This window comes from Westerdykella ornata (assembly GCF_010094085.1).
Source record: "Westerdykella ornata strain CBS 379.55 unplaced genomic scaffold EI97scaffold_15, whole genome shotgun sequence".
Taxonomy (NCBI): domain Eukaryota; kingdom Fungi; phylum Ascomycota; class Dothideomycetes; order Pleosporales; family Sporormiaceae; genus Westerdykella; species Westerdykella ornata.
The window spans coordinates 353,883-370,616 of record NW_022986865.1 but is presented as its reverse complement, the minus strand read 5'-3'; the positions used below and the strand labels follow the sequence as shown (position 1 = coordinate 370,616).

General features: G+C 49.8%; 7 protein-coding genes across 7 annotated transcripts; 4 read left to right on the top strand and 3 right to left on the bottom strand.

Moving 5' to 3' along the window:
* The first annotated feature begins 125 nt into the window (after nucleotides 1–125).
* EI97DRAFT_82377 (amino acid transporter) lies at nucleotides 126–2,200 on the top strand. Its single transcript, XM_033803115.1, has 4 exons — nucleotides 126–448; nucleotides 500–613; nucleotides 659–1,475; nucleotides 1,526–2,200. Exons 1-4 carry the CDS (start codon nucleotides 210–212, stop codon nucleotides 1,958–1,960), a joined length of 1,605 nt encoding a protein of 534 aa, XP_033652803.1. The 5' UTR covers nucleotides 126–209; the 3' UTR covers nucleotides 1,961–2,200.
* A 1-nt stretch (nucleotide 2,201) lies between these two features.
* On the bottom strand, nucleotides 2,202–3,059 carry EI97DRAFT_82381 (uncharacterized protein). The gene is made up of 2 exons (XM_033803116.1): nucleotides 2,677–3,059; nucleotides 2,202–2,618 (listed from the first exon to the last, which is right to left on the bottom strand). The coding sequence occupies exons 1-2, from the start codon at nucleotides 2,941–2,943 to the stop codon at nucleotides 2,352–2,354; spliced, it is 534 nt and encodes a 177-aa protein (XP_033652802.1). The 5' UTR covers nucleotides 2,944–3,059; the 3' UTR covers nucleotides 2,202–2,351.
* A 2,121-nt stretch (nucleotides 3,060–5,180) lies between these two features.
* EI97DRAFT_475869 (uncharacterized protein) lies at nucleotides 5,181–5,966 on the top strand (the record flags this gene model as incomplete). Its single annotated transcript, XM_033801932.1, has 1 exon — nucleotides 5,181–5,966. One exon carries the CDS (start codon nucleotides 5,181–5,183, stop codon nucleotides 5,964–5,966), a length of 786 nt encoding a protein of 261 aa, XP_033652801.1.
* Nucleotides 5,967–7,874: 1,908 nt separating this feature from the next.
* Nucleotides 7,875–9,757, top strand: EI97DRAFT_82344 (amino acid transporter). Its single transcript, XM_033803114.1, has 3 exons — nucleotides 7,875–8,853; nucleotides 8,904–9,238; nucleotides 9,296–9,757. The coding sequence occupies exons 1-3, from the start codon at nucleotides 7,993–7,995 to the stop codon at nucleotides 9,681–9,683; spliced, it is 1,584 nt and encodes a 527-aa protein (XP_033652800.1). The 5' UTR covers nucleotides 7,875–7,992; the 3' UTR covers nucleotides 9,684–9,757.
* A 112-nt stretch (nucleotides 9,758–9,869) lies between these two features.
* On the bottom strand, nucleotides 9,870–11,750 carry EI97DRAFT_363582 (uncharacterized protein; the record flags this gene model as incomplete). Its single annotated transcript, XM_033794990.1, has 1 exon — nucleotides 9,870–11,750. A coding segment is annotated over one exon (1,881 nt), but the record flags the coding sequence as incomplete, so codon positions are not given.
* Nucleotides 11,751–12,216: 466 nt separating this feature from the next.
* Nucleotides 12,217–13,998, bottom strand: EI97DRAFT_82340 (Rtt106-domain-containing protein). Its single transcript, XM_033803113.1, has 4 exons — nucleotides 13,864–13,998; nucleotides 13,483–13,806; nucleotides 13,080–13,427; nucleotides 12,217–13,027 (listed from the first exon to the last, which is right to left on the bottom strand). The coding sequence occupies exons 1-4, from the start codon at nucleotides 13,943–13,945 to the stop codon at nucleotides 12,495–12,497; spliced, it is 1,287 nt and encodes a 428-aa protein (XP_033652798.1). The 5' UTR covers nucleotides 13,946–13,998; the 3' UTR covers nucleotides 12,217–12,494.
* An 835-nt stretch (nucleotides 13,999–14,833) lies between these two features.
* Nucleotides 14,834–16,067, top strand: EI97DRAFT_451172 (uncharacterized protein; the record flags this gene model as incomplete). Its single annotated transcript, XM_033800326.1, has 3 exons — nucleotides 14,834–14,881; nucleotides 15,199–15,534; nucleotides 15,603–16,067. 3 exons carry the CDS (start codon nucleotides 14,834–14,836, stop codon nucleotides 16,065–16,067), a joined length of 849 nt encoding a protein of 282 aa, XP_033652797.1.
* Between the last annotated feature and the right edge of the window lie 667 nt (nucleotides 16,068–16,734).

The following is a 16,734-nucleotide window of genomic DNA, read 5'->3' as shown; positions in this document are numbered from 1 at the left end:
ACTCAATAACACTACGTGTACGGGGATGCATGCACAATGCATGTAGAACGCCTCTCGCACGAGATATTGCTGACGGTCTATGAGACACGTTGAGGCTGCACTGCAGAGAGACATAAGTAGGATTTTTCTTTCTTTAGTAATCCTCCGCTGCGCATTCGCTTTCCGGTAGAGGCCCTTACATCGAGTATTACTATTCTCTGTCCATCTGCATGTCCACCATAAAAAACATGATGGAACAAGAAAAACATGCGCATTTGGGCGCAACCGAGGTTGTAGAGACTGCGTCGTACCATGCCCAGGGACTTCCGGCGGAGAAGAAAGGCACAGATTTCGACCAACGCGACATGCACCGCATGGGGAAATTCCAGGAACTGAGGAGAAACTTTCGCTTCGTGACCATTTTCGGCTTCACAATGGTGCTTATGGCAACGTGGGAGGCGCAACTGGAATGTGACTCGGCTCGTATAAACCTTCTGAGCACTTTTTGACGGTAGCAGACCGCTAACATATTCGGACTAATCAATGGAGGCACGGGAGGCTTGATCTGGATGTACATTGCTTCCTTCTTTGGGTTTCTAGCCGCGATTATCTCGATGGCTGAGATGGCGTCTATGTGCGTTCTTGACGGCTCGCTCTCATGCTATGTTAACGAAAACAGGGCTCCTACAACGGGCGGTCAGTACCACTGGGTCAGCGAATTCGCCCCTCCATCCGCCCAAAAGTTCCTCTCCTATATCGTTGGCTGGCTCTGCGTCCTTGGCTGGCAAGTCGGCAACACGGCTATTGCTTTTCTCAGTTCCCAGCAAATACAAGGCCTAATGATCTTGAACAATGAGGATTATGTACCACAACGCTGGCATCTTACATTGCTTGTCATTGCTCTGGTCACTTTCTGTCAGCTGTTCAATACCTTCTTCGCTCACAAACTGCCATTCGTTGAAGGCATGGTCTTAATACTGCACCTCTTCGGCTTCTTCGGTATCCTCATCCCTCTCTGGGTCCTGGGCAAGAGAACTCGAAGCGAGGCAAGGACCGTGTTTACCACTTTCACAGACGGCGGCGGATGGGGAAACATGGGTCTTTCGTGCTTGATCGGCATGCTCTCACCCATCTTCTCATTTATCGGACCGGACTCCGCGACACACATGGCAGAGGAACTACGGGACGCATCCAAGACCCTCCCTCGAGCCATGATCGCAACAGCCCTTGCGAATGGTGCCATGGGTTTTGTAATGCTGGTTACATTCTGCATGCACGTAGGCAACGTAGAGGAAATTCTGGCGACCCCGACAGGACAGCCGTTCATCCAGCTCTTTTACAATGTTACCGGGAGCAAGGCCAGCACCAACGCTATGGCATCCGTACTCATCATCATGGCAACCTTCGGCTGCGTTACGAATATCGCGACGAGTTCTCGTCAGCTATGGGCGTTTGCGAGGGACAAGGGGCTGCCATTTTCGGGCTGGCTTGCCCATGTAGGTTGGATTCTGCTGATCGCTTGGAACTTCTTTTGACATTTACTTAGGTCCGACAGGGCTGGGATATCCCTCTCAACTCCGTCTTGCTGTCTTACGCAATCGCAGTGTTACTCTCACTCATCAACATAGGCTCAACCGTCGCCTTCAACATCATCACCTCGCTCGGAACCGGCGCCCTGCTCTCGTCATACATTGTCTCCATCTCATGCCTCACGCTCAAGCGACTGCGGGGCGAGGCGTTGCTACCTTCTCGGTTCTCCCTTGGAGCTGCTGGTCTCCCGCTAAACATCTTCTCCGTTTTGTTTATCACACTGGCTTTCATTATGACGTTCTTTCCTAGTAGCCCGCATCCAGATCCAGCTACGATGAATTGGAATATCCTAGTTTTTGGTACGGTTGTGGTTTTCTCCGTTGGGTATTTTCTTGTAAGAGGGAGATATAGGTATGTGGGGCCGGTCATGTATGTAAGGAACGTGGACTAGTTACGGAACGTACAATGCCATGGGGAAATTGCGACGACCGTCTAGGGGGATCGATGAGCTTCACGCGCGTAAGGAAAGTTATAGCTATTCAATACGGTTGGGTTGCACGCATAAGCACAGTTACCTCACATCTGTAAAAGAACCGGAGGCAGGAAGAATTGAATCCAGGGTAAGACGCATACCAAGGGCGGGCTGAGAACACGAATATGAAGGCGGAGGACGGGAGTACTGCCACGGCAAGTTTGCCTGAGGTTTCGTACCATCTACGTTCGCGCAAGTACAACCATCGCTAGCTGGATCCCTATCTCAGCCCTCTACGTGCGCAATCAAGCTTACACTGCCACCTTTGATGGTCGTGTCTACGCCACCATTTTTCAAGTCTTGTGCATACTTAGTTGCCGTACGTCCCAGACACCTTAAAGTGGCACTCTTCCGGATCCCACCTGATATTGACGTCGCTCCCTGACATGCGCAGAATGGAATAGCGAACCTTCCCTCTGGGATGGCCAACGTTGTCGTAGAAATCATGCAGGGGCATCTTGAACATCTTCTTCTTATGACTCTCTGGTAGCTTGAGCATGCGTTTGAAGACAGCCTCGTCCCGGATGGAGGCCCCGTATGTGAATCTTGCTGTGCCAGTCTTGCACGACGGCTTCCACTGTAACAATTGTTCAGTATTCCGAGAGAGATTTTTTACATACGCTCGGAGACCTTACCGTCATCAACTTCTCGATTCCCTTGATTAACATGACTGCCGCTTTGTGCGCCTTCTCCTGGACCTCGTCCTTGGATAACTCCACTCTTCCTGGCATTGAAGCGAGTTGGCCTTGTAACTCGAGTGCATACGCTACAATTTCTTCTTTGGACATGGCATCAAGCTCACCTTTGGTGTATGGAACTTGCGCTGATGCAGGTGGGTTGGTTCTTGAACGCTTGCTAGCGACTTCGGCAGTGCCGTCGGACTTGCGTTTCATAGCGGGCATTTTTGGCAAATATGCAGTTGGTTCTATTGAGGAGCGTGTAGTGTTAAAGAGATTGATGAGAAGCGAGTGTTGGAAGTGAAGAGCGAGGTGGGAGTGACCGTTTATTTCGTGCAGTCAGCTCAGTGGGTGCAACTACCTAGTACGACAATGACGAACAGTAAGGAACGAGCGACTGATAGGAATGGGAATACAGTCGTAGAACAACTTCTCAAAGTCGGAGAGGAGAGAATCGTCACCCAGGACGCGTATCTGCTAAGGTGAGGACGCGACGCGCTATTCCTTGTATAGCTAGTGTTATAAACGTTATAAACGTTGTTAACCCCACGATCCGCCGAGCTGGCCTTTCCTCCTTTTCCGCTCCCTATCTTTCCACAAACGGTGCCCGGGCGGTCACAAGTAAAACCCATCTGCTTTAGAGAATTTGATTTAACGCCTAGACAGATTACAAACTGCCCGTTCCTATGTAGGCATTCTCCATCGTGCACCAAGTCTTGAGGATGGCAGAATGGAAAAACGACCGCAAACACCCTTTCGCGGAATACCTCGACTGAGTTATAAATATGACCTGCTGTGTTACTTGTGTAACAGTTCATTTTCGGTGAGGCGGCGATTAACGTAATTCCCGGCTACTTGCACATCCCGGCTACTTGCACACCCTAACCCCCCCGCACACACAAACTTCAAAATTCTGTAAAATGGTCAACGAAGCAGATATTCAGAAAGCGATTGATGATCTGAATTCGCAAGAAGCACCAAATTATGCCCAAACTGCAAAAAAATTCAAAATCGACCGAACAACCTTGATGCGCAGGCATAAAAGCATTTCTCGCACTGTTCAGCAAGCGCACTCTGAATCTCTTCAGCTGCTTATGGACACAGAAGAAAAGGCTCTTATACGGCATATTAATAATCTTTCAGACTGTGGAATACCTCCCACACCTCAAATTGTCAGGAATTTAGTGTTTGAGATTGTGAAAAAGCAACCTGGAAATAACTGGGTCCCCACATTCTGCAAACATCACCAAGACAAGATCAAAAGCCTCTATCTTCGTGCAATTGACCTGACATGTCAAGTCACTGATAATTCTGCTTATTTTGAACACTTTTATTTAACTGTAAGGTCCTGAGGCCATTCTTATATTCTATTACTTACTACTTAAAAGTGGAAGCAAAAGGTGGAGAAATACCATATAAAGTCACACAACATCTACAACTTCGATGAGAAAGGCTTTCTTCTCGGCCTCTGCCATTCTATGAAGTGGATTCTTGGTATAAACCAACTAAAGAGCAAAAAAATCATCGGTGTGAGTCAAGATGATAGCCGAGAGTTTGTCTCTCTACTGGCCTATATCTGTGTGGATGGAACAGCCATTCCACCGGCTCTTATTTACCAGGGGACATCCGGAGATCTTCAAGACACTTGGTTAGAAGATTTTGACCACTCATCTGACCAGGCATACTTTGCAACTTCGGAGAAAGGATGGACAAATGAGGATCTTGGTGTCAGATTTGATGGTATCTGAAGATGTCACGGTGACAGAAAGATTGATTGAAGATGGGTTGACTGATTGTATTCAGGTATGTGCCTGTGTGTGTCTGTGTGTGAGGCTGGGGCCTGACACCGGTTTTGATGTTCCTTCTCTGGGCACCAAGGCTGCGCAGGGCACTAGCCACTGCAGAATCACTAGCCACATATCCTCAGACAGTACCGGTACAGACACCTTCTCCCAGTCCTCCTCTCCAGTCCCAGATGGGATGTCCATAAACTGGCTTACCATCTGACACTTGGGATGAAATGGCTCGAGATATTTGACCGGTATACAAAAGAGAAAGCGGGCAATTCGAGGCATCTGTTACTCGTAGATAGCCATTCGAGTCATGTAAATCTCTGGTTTATCGACTATTGCGACAAGAACAAGATTCTACTAGTAGTTTTACCTCCACATTCAACCCACCGTCTACAGCCACTTGATGTTAGCATTTTCTCACCTCTTGTACATGCATACTCACAGGAGATCGATCAGTTAATTCAATCGAGTGGTGGGTTTTCCCGCTTGACAAAACGAAGCTTCTGGCGGCTTTTTTCAGCTACCTGGAAGCACTCAATAACTGTTTCGAACATCAAATCAGCATTTTCCAGCCCCGGAATCTATCCTTTTACACCTAAAAAGGTCCTAGACTCTATAAAGAAGAAGACTCCATCTCCAGAAAACAGCGACAGTGATATGAAGAGGAAGATGCCTGGTTCTGTGAGAGGAGTCCGCCGGCTAGCCAAAGAAATCCACAAGGAGCAAGGTGTGCATACAGCCAAAATAGAAGAAATTATCCGAGTGTGTAAGAAGCTTGCCATTGAGAATGAAATTCTCAAGCATGAGAATTCTGGGTTGCATGCAGCACTTGTGAATGAGAAGAAAAGACGAAAAAGAGGGAAAGGTATGGGGCTCTTCAATAAAGAACGACCTGGAGAAGCGCAGTTCTTTTCATCAGCGAAGGTTGCAGTAGTTAGAAAGCGAGCAGAAGAGATTGAGATTGAGAACCAACTGCAAAAGTCTCTTGCAGAAGAAAAGAAGATTCAAAAGGTGCTAGAAAAAGAGGAGAAGGCATGGGCAAAGGCAGAAAAGGCACGAGAGAGAGAAGAAAAGAAACAGGCTAAAATTGCAGAGCACGAACAGCTTGCAAAGCAGAGGGAAGAGTGCAAGTCTGAAAAGCTCATTTTGAAACAAATACAGCTTGAAGAAAAGGCTCAATTAGTTGTTGAGCGAGAGGCTCTGAAAAAGCGACATGGAGAAGATCTTGGAAAATCAGCCATGAAAAGGTGCAAGATCACAATCCAGGAACGAGCAGATGCACCTAAAAAAGTGACTCAAAAGCAGAAACAGGTTTCAAAGAGTCGATTTATAGCAGAAAATTCATCTGCAGAGGTTCGTAGATCAAGTTGCAATGGGTCAAACCAAGATGGGCAGGTTTTGAGAGTTTCAAGGACCGGACGTAAAATCGCTCCTCCACGGCGATGTCTAGACTAGAAAAGATTAAAAATGGCTTCTCCAGGTTATATTCTATAAGTCTATAAATTTTCATATAAATTGACTGATATGTTGTGGAGTAAGACCATTTTAGAATCCGGTGTTTGATTTTTGGTGGGCGTGCAAGTAGCCGGGATGTGCAAGTAGCCGGGAATTACGTTAGGTTAGCCAAACGGGGGTGCCACTCAACCACAAGCATACCTGTCTCATATCCTGGACATCGCTTTCGTCCCTGTGCGAGAGTGAGAGAATTGCAAGCCAATTAGGATGCATTCATCGATCATATCGAGAGATCAGTGTTTCCTACCAGGTCGTTCGCATCCCCTCCACCGCACAAGACTTCCTGGCTGCATAAATAAGTCATCCTTTCTAACTCTTGCCTTGACATTCTCTTACTTCCTCAAATCCCGTGGTACCGCAAAGTATAATTACGGTTGCTGGCCTTATCGGGCTGTATATCGTGGGTACAATCGCTGTATCTCCTGCGGCATTAATGCAGATGTGAGTTCCGAGGTGCGCGGCGTGGGAGGGAATATTTGTGCTTTCCAGATGACGAGCTTTTTCATGATCAGAAGGTTAAATAAGGCCTGAGCAGAGCTGGTGTGGATGTAGCTGACGAAGGGTAGTCACCAATGAAGACTTCCATGCATGAGCTTCAGTAACACAAAGTGAGCCCGTGAAATTTCTGCGATTAATAGTTTCTTTCAAACCTTGAAAGTTTATTCACATAGTCAACAAATTTCGGCCCTTATGATGCCAGTGACCGTTAGATGGGAGATACACTGGAATGAAGTGAAGCATGCGCTGCGTGAGCGAGTCGATGCGAATGTGCCAGCTAGGTTATAAGACTGTACCAGGTCCTAGTTGTTCCAGGTATGCAGAATCAACATATCAGAAAGGGTCCCTCTGGTAATACAGCCCTGGCAACTACCAAGAGGGGGGAACACTGGCCGCTGAGATTCGAGTCGAATAGTTTCAGCAATCGAGCTTACAAGATCAATTGCCGGTACAGCTATAGCATGCTCAACTTTCACCTTGCATTGATGCCACCACGTGACGTTGGAGTTCATCTCCATATTTGGCTTAGGATTCACCTTCCATAGTCACCCCCATACCCACCACCATCCGCCAACCGATGGCTGAGGTAAACTCTCTATATTGTCAGCGATTTCGGAGCGGTTTTCAGGGATGCAGAGTAGGAATGCGGAGTTGGGCCTTCCGATATCTGCGATGTTCGGGCGTGGAACCAATGTATATAACCGTCTCGTCCTTTTTGACTTCAGTTATCGCCACGAATTCCCAACATCCATCTCTCATCTTCATTTCTACAGGAAGGAGCTATAGTGCCGGCCGCATACGCAAAAATTCATTTCTAATTCACAGTTGCTTGCGGATACAAGCCAACTACGAGTCTCTCAACCTTCCCCTTTCGGACTTCCTCCATTCGGGCTGTCGAGAGCCATTGCGCATATACGGGGCGTCTTGAACGCAACCGAGGGCCTACCTATGTACTTCAAAAAGTACCTCATGGGCTGACAATGAGCAGTCTGGCTCATGATGGCACCATTTTTGGGGGGAACTGGAGAGGTGCTCGGTTCTGGTGATGGTGTTCTTGGTTTCCTCTCCGTCGCGCTAGCCATTCGCGGTATAGCATGCCCATCGAGTTTTCTAGAGTCGAGCACGACATCGGCGAACTTTGCACCATCAACTCAGCATTTGCCACCTTGAAAGCGGCCCTGAATTCCTCTAACAGTAAGGTGGGGAATATGGTGCCTGGATACCGCTGCTGACAGCCGCTTTTGGCCGTCTTCCCATGAAAATCCTGTGAAGTTTGCAGCAGGGATGATGGCGGCAACACACACGCAATTTCTTGGGGATATGGCGAGGTTCGGAGAGAACGAGATGGAGTTGAATATATATCCACAAGCCGGTGGTGACGCAGTCCGTTGCATAATTGGAAAAGCGGACCCTTGAATATTCTCCTTTTTCTCTTTCTTCCCTCTCCCAACACACCGGGAGCCCCATCATGTCGAAGTTCCTGGGAAAGCTGTCAACCAGCTCTCCAAGCTCCGAGGACGACTCCAAGAGGGATGAGACTGCTGCCGTGGACATCGACGATGGCTCCCTCTATCAAGTCCGGCAGTCGAAACGCCAGATTGGTGTCACGTCTGCCGTCTTCCTCATCTTCAATCGAATGATAGGAACCGGCATCTTCGCTACCCCCAGCGCAATTTTCTCCCTTTCCGGAAGTGTTGGTCTCTCGCTGTTCATTTGGGTCGCAGGCATGTTGATCGCCGCTGCTGGTATGGCTGTCTACCTGGAATTTGGCACTGCTATCCCCCGGAATGGAGGAGAAAAGAACTACCTCGAATACGTTTACCGGAAGCCGCAATTCCTGGCGACGGGCTTATACACTGGCTATGTTCTGTTGCTCGGCTGGGCAGGTTCCAATTCGGTTGTATTCGGAGAGTACATCCTGCACGCCGCCAACGTCGAAGTCAACCGATGGAACCAGCGAGGTGTCGGACTGGCCTGTATCACATCCGCCTTCCTGATTCATGGTCTGGCTTTGAAATGGGGATTGCGCCTTCAGAACCTCCTCGGTATCATCAAGCTGCTCATTATCATGCTCATCATTGTGGCTGGATGGGCGGCCCTAGGAGGTGCCCTTAAGATTGAGAAGCCCCATAACTTCGATAACGCCTTCAAGGGCACCACCGGAAGCGCATATGGAGTCGTCACTGCTTTGTATAACGTTATTTGGAGTTACATCGGCTACAGCAATGCCAACTACGCCCTCACCGAGACGAAGAATCCTGTCCGAACTCTGAAAATTGCGGCGCCCTTTGCTCTGGGATGCGTCTCCATCCTGTACATGCTCGTCAATGTAAGAAAATCAAGTGTGTCTGGCTTAGAACAGACAACTGACTTAGCTAGGTTGCATACTTCGCTGCCGTACCTGCTGATGAGATCATCTCGTCCAAGCGTTTGGTCGCTGCATCCCTCTTCCGCAACGTCTTCGGTGCAAAGGCCGAACGCGCTCTATCTGTCTTCGTCGCACTTTCAGCCTTTGGCAACGTGCTCAGCGTCATCTTCTCGCAAGGCCGTCTGGTACAGGAATTGGGTCGTGAGGGCATTCTACCCTTCTCGAGGTTCTGGGCCAGCAATCGTCCCTTCAACGCTCCTCTTGCCGGCTTGTTCGAACACTGGCTTGTTTCGGTCATCATCATGCTTGCTCCCCCTCCTGGTGACGCCTACAACTTCATCTTGAAGTAAGTTGTCACGGAACATCCCTTGTTTGACTGAGCAGTTTACTTACAGCCTCCTAGTGTAATCTCGTATCCCCTCTCCGTCGTCAACGTCTTCGTCGCCGGCGCCCTCATCCATCTCTACCTTAACCGCACCAAGTGGAAATGGAACCCGCCAATCAAGGCCTCCCTCCCTGTTGCCATCTTCTTCCTCCTCAGCAACATCTACCTTGTCGTCGCTCCCTTCGTCCCGCCCGAGGACGACGACAGCATCTACGAGAGTCTTCCATACTGGCTACATTGCATCGTCGGTATCGGAATCATCATTGCTGGTGGCGTCTACTGGCTTGTCTGGGCTGTCATTTTACCCAAGCTGGGTAATTACAGGTTAGAGAGGGAGGTGTTGATTGATGATATTGATGGCTGGGAACGCCATGTGTTCAAGCATGTGCCTAATGCCCAGTCATAGGCTGGGGCATTTTCACGAGGGTTCCTTTTGCATTTCGCTTTTCCTGCGTCAATATGTTTAACGCGTCGTGCTTGTCGGTGCGAGCAGTCTGACCTACAGATACCCCTAATTTTTTAATCGAAGCAATGACGGACTTAGGCAATAACATCATTTTACATGTGCCATCCCTCTTAGTCGCTCCTGCTCAACGAGGTCTCCCGCCCAACCCAGCCTCTCCCGTGAATCGTCCAATATCCTGGCATACTCCAACACAAGCCTATACAGATATAGCAACATATCTTCTCTCCTAAGCACTTTGCTCGCCCACTGCCCTGCTTCCTGCGCAATCCTACGAGCCATATCGTCATGCCCATCGCCTTCTCTGCTACCTCCTCCTGAGCTTCCCAGAAAGAACGCCATCACGCTATAAAGGTCCACGAAAGTGTTGTCCAGAGGTACATAATGCACCCACGGCCACACCCTAGCATCCTTCCAATCTTTATAAACGCTAGCACGAAGCACCACGCTCCCACTGGCCAGTCCTCGCAAGAACTCCCCGCCGTCGTCGGCGCCACTCCCATCAAGCACAGCCACATACTTGTAACTCTGTTGAGCCTGGTCTCCCGCTTTGTTTTCATCCAGGTCGAAATATTCTGCAAAATATGCACATGGTGATGCACTGGAATCCTCACACTCCATTTCTGTGAACCGAACGTCGGCCCAGCTCCGCACCCAATCGGACAGGCGTTTGTTTCGCTGCGCCTCTACTTCATATACACCTTCCCCGGGGAGGATGAAGTTGCCCGCGGGTCCAACGCCTCTGACACTTGAGTTTGCGGAGCCCGAGTTGAGGTCTGCGACATGTATGTGCGACGCATTCAACATACTAACGAACCTGTGTCTTTGCAATCGGCACCAGTTCCTCCTCGTTATTTTCCCTCCAGTGGCCGGTCCGCGCCAGTACAGCTTCGAATTTCGTTTCTCCCATGCTGTAGTGACTGGTGAAGTCGTAGGATCAAACACCAAGGCGCTCACATTCCAGTCCCCTAGTCCGGGAATCAAGATATCATTATTGACACCCAATTTGCCGCCACCACTGAACATCGGAACCATATGCTGCGTGGTCCGTATATCGTCAGGTGCCACAAAAGCTCCATGGAGACCTTGCAACCACGGCATGTTGCATATATCAGTCGGTTTTGTCCAGTTGCCGACATAACCGCCGGAGTGATCCCTTGTCCTATTCAAGAGAAGATTCGGTGCAGAATGAGCAGCATCCGTGTGGCCCTGTGGCTGCCATATATCGGCCAGGATAGGATTGAAAGGCGGTTTACGAGCTGCAGAAGATGGAGGGCAAGCGGGTTGCACCAGCGACCAGTAGGGTCTGTACGGGCGCGGACCCAGGTAGCCGTCCGATGGGGGTGGGAGATGAGGGCCGAGGAATTCCGGGTCGAACGAGGATGTCGTTGTCGTTGAATTGGAGGTGTTATTTCCAATGGGAACGCTGAAGTTGAGTGTGAGATCTTCAGCTGGAGGTAGGACTCGTCTAGTCTCCAGGAGCAGCATCTGGATCTCCTCCCAGGGCACCAGAACGGCAGGTTCGTTGTTCGTGTTTATTGCCATATCAATACGGATATTGGGGAACCGGGCGCCGTCCCTGATTAATTCTTCGAGCATGGCTTTCCAAGCATCCAGCTTCGAATGTGGACCCATTTCTTCATCATCCACATCTACGTGACCGTCTTGTAATCGTATTCGGGGCACAAGCTCCGCAGCTTGTGCGCGTCTCCGGAGCTCAGGCGGCGTTAATCCCCTCAACGGCTCTAGATCTTCGCATATCTGATCCCAGAACTGCTCTACTATGACCGCATTGTAGGACTGCGCCAAGCTATACCATGTTTCGAAGCCTGGGGGCGGATGCCTGCCCCTTCGTACTCGATATTTCGCTGCTGCATCTGGAAGGGAGGATGCCGCAGAAGCCAGAGTTCTTGCAAACGATTGTTGAGAGTCGTCAATGAGCCGGGAGATGAGATGCCGCGATGATAGATATGGTTGCTCCTGAGACGATGGCCTATGTGAGCCTATGCGAGTGTCTATACTTGTCCTGAGATAGCGTAACGAGTCGAAGGTGCTGCCGAGGCCCCAGACGGCAGCATAGAGGGAAAGGAGACCAAAAAGCGCCAAAGCAGCCAATACTGATCCTCGAACTAATGTTATTCGTCTGCCTTTCGGGAAGACGCTTGTTTCACTCCCCCGTCTCAAGCAAGCGAATAGCATGGTTCATGTTTTGTGGCAGAGAGATTCAGCGGGCCGGTCTGGGTTTCTGCGGAAGGCGATTGGAATCCGAAACCGATCATCGCATGGTGAAATGTGTTTCGCATATGTCCCTCCAAAGCGCTGAAGGCGAGATAGTAGCATCGGATGCACTGAACTCTAGTTGCGGGAACGGTCGCGACAATGGCAGGTGGAAAGTTCGCTCAAGATTCCGAAGAAGTCGGGAATGCGACTCAACTGATTAATAGATTGTAGGTGTTGTCGATCGCACATCGGCCTGGGAAATAGATTGCACCTGCATGGGGTTGGCATACCCCAGACCCGATTCAGCCAAGTCAATTACTTGATTATTGCTGTCTTTCGCCGCACGTCCGGCGGCGAGCTTTTACAAGCTAAGTATGAAGAGGGTCTGGCAAAAATCGCAGGCGCAGCCGGCGATGACGTGGACCGGTGGCATCTGTAAGTTGAATCGATCATGCACTCTGGGGCAGATGCAGCATGTTCCCCATCGGAACCTTGCGGCAATCAGTTGGAGACTTAAAGGTGACCCTAGCGGTTTCAGGCATCCATGGCCGCATCTTCGTCCTCATACCCATCCTCCTCAACATCACCCGTTTCTGGGTCATCATAATCCTGTCCCTCTTCGTCTTCACTGTCGGTCCCGCTCCCTTCGCTTTCGCCCTCGCTTCCAGGATCGAAATCGTCGTCTTCCTCCTCCTCATCCTCTTGCTCCTGCATGAGCCTTGCTGCTTTTTCCAACTCTGTCTCCCCGTTCTCCTCGCCTGTAGCGGTGCCGTTTCCTTCCTCGTCCTTTTCCGCAGGTGGGTTGATGTTGAGTTTCTTGGCACGGCGCTCTGCAGCCATACTGGCGTCTTGAAGACCGTGATGTTGTACGTACGCATTGATTCCCTCATAATCGGCCTGATCAAGCATGCCGAATTCGACCTCTTGTGTTGGCGTGGTGATGACCAGGTTGAATGTGTTACGGAGCACGTTCGTGTACGAGACCGAATTGATAGCTGCGAAGTCGAAGAAGGCAAGGGGCTTTTTGAAGCCATACACTATGCCGCCAGCCGTAAAGAATAGATAACCTGTAGCATAATGAATACCAGTATCGTGATGAACAAGCCCGAAAGGACGTACCCTCTTTGCTTCCCCTGTGAGCCTTGACGTGAAATGCTTTCTCGCCCTTCCTATGGCTCTGAGGTATCGCACTCGCAAACTCATTCGCGTCCGGGAAGATCACCGATTTCCTCACTCCGGCCTGACCTAGACACTGGTTGATTGCATCCGCCATGGGTTGCGGGCCAGGATCCTCCCCTTCAATGATGTTCTTCCCCGTTGCTTCTTCGAAAGTCCACACGACAGGTTCAGGCGGAGATGCCTTCAGGTGCTCCGGCACGGGGTTGACGCCGTCGCCATGCACCGGGATGGCAATGAAGTTGTGCTGACGTTTTGCTTTCTCGGGGACGGGTAAGCAGAAGATCTGGTCTTGCCAAATGTCAGCCGGAGTCAGGCTCCAATCAATCTGTACATTGCTACTCACCGATATCCTTCCAAGCTATGCCGAATTCCACGCTACCATCAGGCCCAATGCCCCGTATTCCGCCATCTCGCTTGCCGGCCACGAGCTCTAGTGTGAGCTTTTTCCTTTGGGGAATAGAAAAGCTGACAGCAGGATATGCCTTCCACGCCTTGATTACGGCACTGGAGAGGCCTCCTAATCCAGCCCCCGTAGCCCCATTAGAAACGCCATTGTTGTCCTCTAGTTTCCGCTTTTTCGTCGCGGGCTCTTCCGCTCCTTGTGATGTGCGATTGAGAATATAGATAGATATTTCCTGGAAGAGAGTGGTCTGCGCAGGGTTCTCATCTATGCCAAGGTTTTAGAAGTGTCTATGTCGAAGAGATCTGGACCAGCTTGACATACCTATTGCAGCGCGTACTCTTTTGCGAAGCTCATTGTTAGCGGCAAATGCAAGGTCAATCTCCTGTCGACGCGTGCCCGCCATGGTTATCCAAGCGACAAAGTGGTGACTGAGGCGCCCTTTCACGCGATACCGTGGTGATAAGAGGTTGACGCGCCTTGGAGTCGTGTGTGGCTGGAGCTGTGGCAGAGCTCCCAAATTGTCCTAATCCGGCTAGACTCGCGAGCCCTAGCGTTCATTGTAATACGACCTCAATACTCCTATGCCATCACGTCTCGAGGTCAATCCGCCCTTTTTGCTCTGTCACCGGCTTCTGCTATGCCTCAATTGCTGGGTTACTATTCTCCTATTGCGTTAAACCGAGATTTGGTCAGCAGGTCGTATTCTGCTAACATCCACTCGTCTCTCCTTGCACGACATGTCATTCTCCACATCGAACCCGCTGGGGTCGGCTTTGCAAGGCGTTGCCACAGACTTTCCTTCAGTTCAATAATATCTGGGCGCTCTAACACATATTCTGCAGCAGCCGTCCCAAGTTTAGAGTTGATCGCCAATACATCCCACTTTCTACTAACCACACTCGCTCTGACCACATATGATGGTACTTACATATCAGCCTATACTTCGGGAAATATGCCATGAAAGGACATTTCAGAAACAGCTGGACAATTGCCGCACATCCAAACATGCTTGATCCTCGATGCAGAGATTAGTTCAGCCTTATATTGCTACATCTCAGGAACGGTGAAGGTCCGTGCGCGTCGCGAATCTCTAACACCAGTCGTCGCGGGACTCCGGGAGAACCAATTTCATCGCTGAATTCCTTCCATCGCATAGTTTGGGAGACTAAAAGGGCATTCTATGGAACACTAGGTTCAAGCAGTCTGCAAAGTACCGTTATATGCCGTGGTACAGCATTGCCTGCCGAGCACAGTAGATACAATCGCGGAGGGGGTTCGGTACAATCTCAGTATGAAAATGACAGTCGCGTCCATAGCCATGCATTATACCTCGATGCTCGTCTTTTCTTGTCGTCCTGCAGCTTTGCTGTTATGAACGCTACACTGTCCGGTTCCGTCCACTACTTCACTTTGCTAACCCCTTCACTGCCTTTATCCGTTGTCCACCTGCTGGCGTTGGCATTCTCCTTTTCATCTTCTCAGTACCTTCGATCATAATCTCTTAATTCATATTTCTGGTCGGATTATTCAACAACTTCTCACCAAGAAACCTCGGTGACGGCCTTATGCAAGAAAAGCCCTAAGATGGAGTCTTCCACTTCCCAGAAATCCGGTTTTCGGCTCCCTGCGTTGTTTACAAGAATCTTTCGACTCAAGAGCACCGCATCACAACCTGTATTCAACAGGCCCGTCATCACTGAGCGCGAATATCATATCTCTCGCGCCCTCAACCTTACACTCCTATCGCTCATGGTCGTTTTATCTGTGGCGACTGTCGGACTCAAAGCGATGACTCTTGCATTCATCGAAGACAACCACGATATGGGATTTGTCTTTGAAACCGGAGATCCCGAACCCACCGTTCTGGCAGCGTTGCCCGGGCGGTTGTACACAGCGCCGGCAAAGCTGGCCATTGTAGCCGGCGTAGTCGCTTTTGTGATTGGGGTTGTACATGCAGCATGCGTGCTATGGGATTGGAAGCGTGGTAAATTCGTAAGACATACCTTCAAACTAGGTTTTGAACTTCACCGTCGAGCACCTGGCTGACGACACATGAGTAGACACAATCATATGCCTTCCGTCGCAACAGCATGTTCCTGCACTTCTGCAACTCTGTACTTGTGCTCTTCTCCTTGGTTTCCATCTTCATCACGCACAAATCAACCTCGCATTTCCATGAACGATACATCATGCGACAAGCGGATCGCTTTAACGATCCAAACAATCCCTTCAACAACAGCACCGATAATGATGGCATCCGTTATAACATCGGCACTTTCGACCTCGAGACTTGGAGCTGCGAACTCAAGACCGTTGAAGGCGCTAGGAGAGTATGGAGTGAGTACGAGCGACAATGTTCCATTGAAATGGCGGGAAGAATCCTCGTTATACCTTTTATGATAACAGCCTTCTTGATCGCCGGTGCATGCATTGCGCAGATGATGAGGTGCAGGAGGGATGCCAACGGGGAACGCATGAAGACCGAGGAGGTGAGCATGGAGATGGGCAAGTTCAACGCCATCTAAGATTTTCCACAGAGCCCTCAACTCTGCATTTTTCGTGTGACTTCAAAGCAGTCGGACATTTTGATCATTTCCTCTTTTTCTAGAAATGGGCACGAATCTTGAGGTCCCGGCAAGGCATCGTTTGGCGTTGTATTCGGGCCCTGATGCCACCTTTTCCTTTGGAGGTTAATTGTCTCCTCCACCTAGACCTAATCGCTTCTTTGCTCTCGCATCATGGATAGATATACCCCACGTTCGTTGTCAGATATACACATATAGAGTCGACAGACTATGGCTGGCTTCCTTGTCTGTTTAGAAAGGGAAGGGCGTCTCTTGGTTTGAGTGGAGCGGTCCGGTAAAGAAATGACTATGTCCCTGCATTGGAATATCACAGTATCGGAAATATACTCGCCAGTTTACAGTTCTTCGAGCCGCCGTCTCTTAGTATACAATGGTATGTTGCGTCGGGGGGCACACCGTATAGATTTGCCAATTTGATTGCGATATATGATCACAGCTCAATGTTTGCACTCGCATACAACTCATGTGCCATCCGCCGACTTTTACTGTGTAGCGCCATGGGTGGGGATACCGACTTTCACGTGTCGCTAACATAGGTGGGAGACCCTTGGAATGGACTCCACCCTACCATGTAGACTATCCACCGGAAATCGTCATTGCACCAACC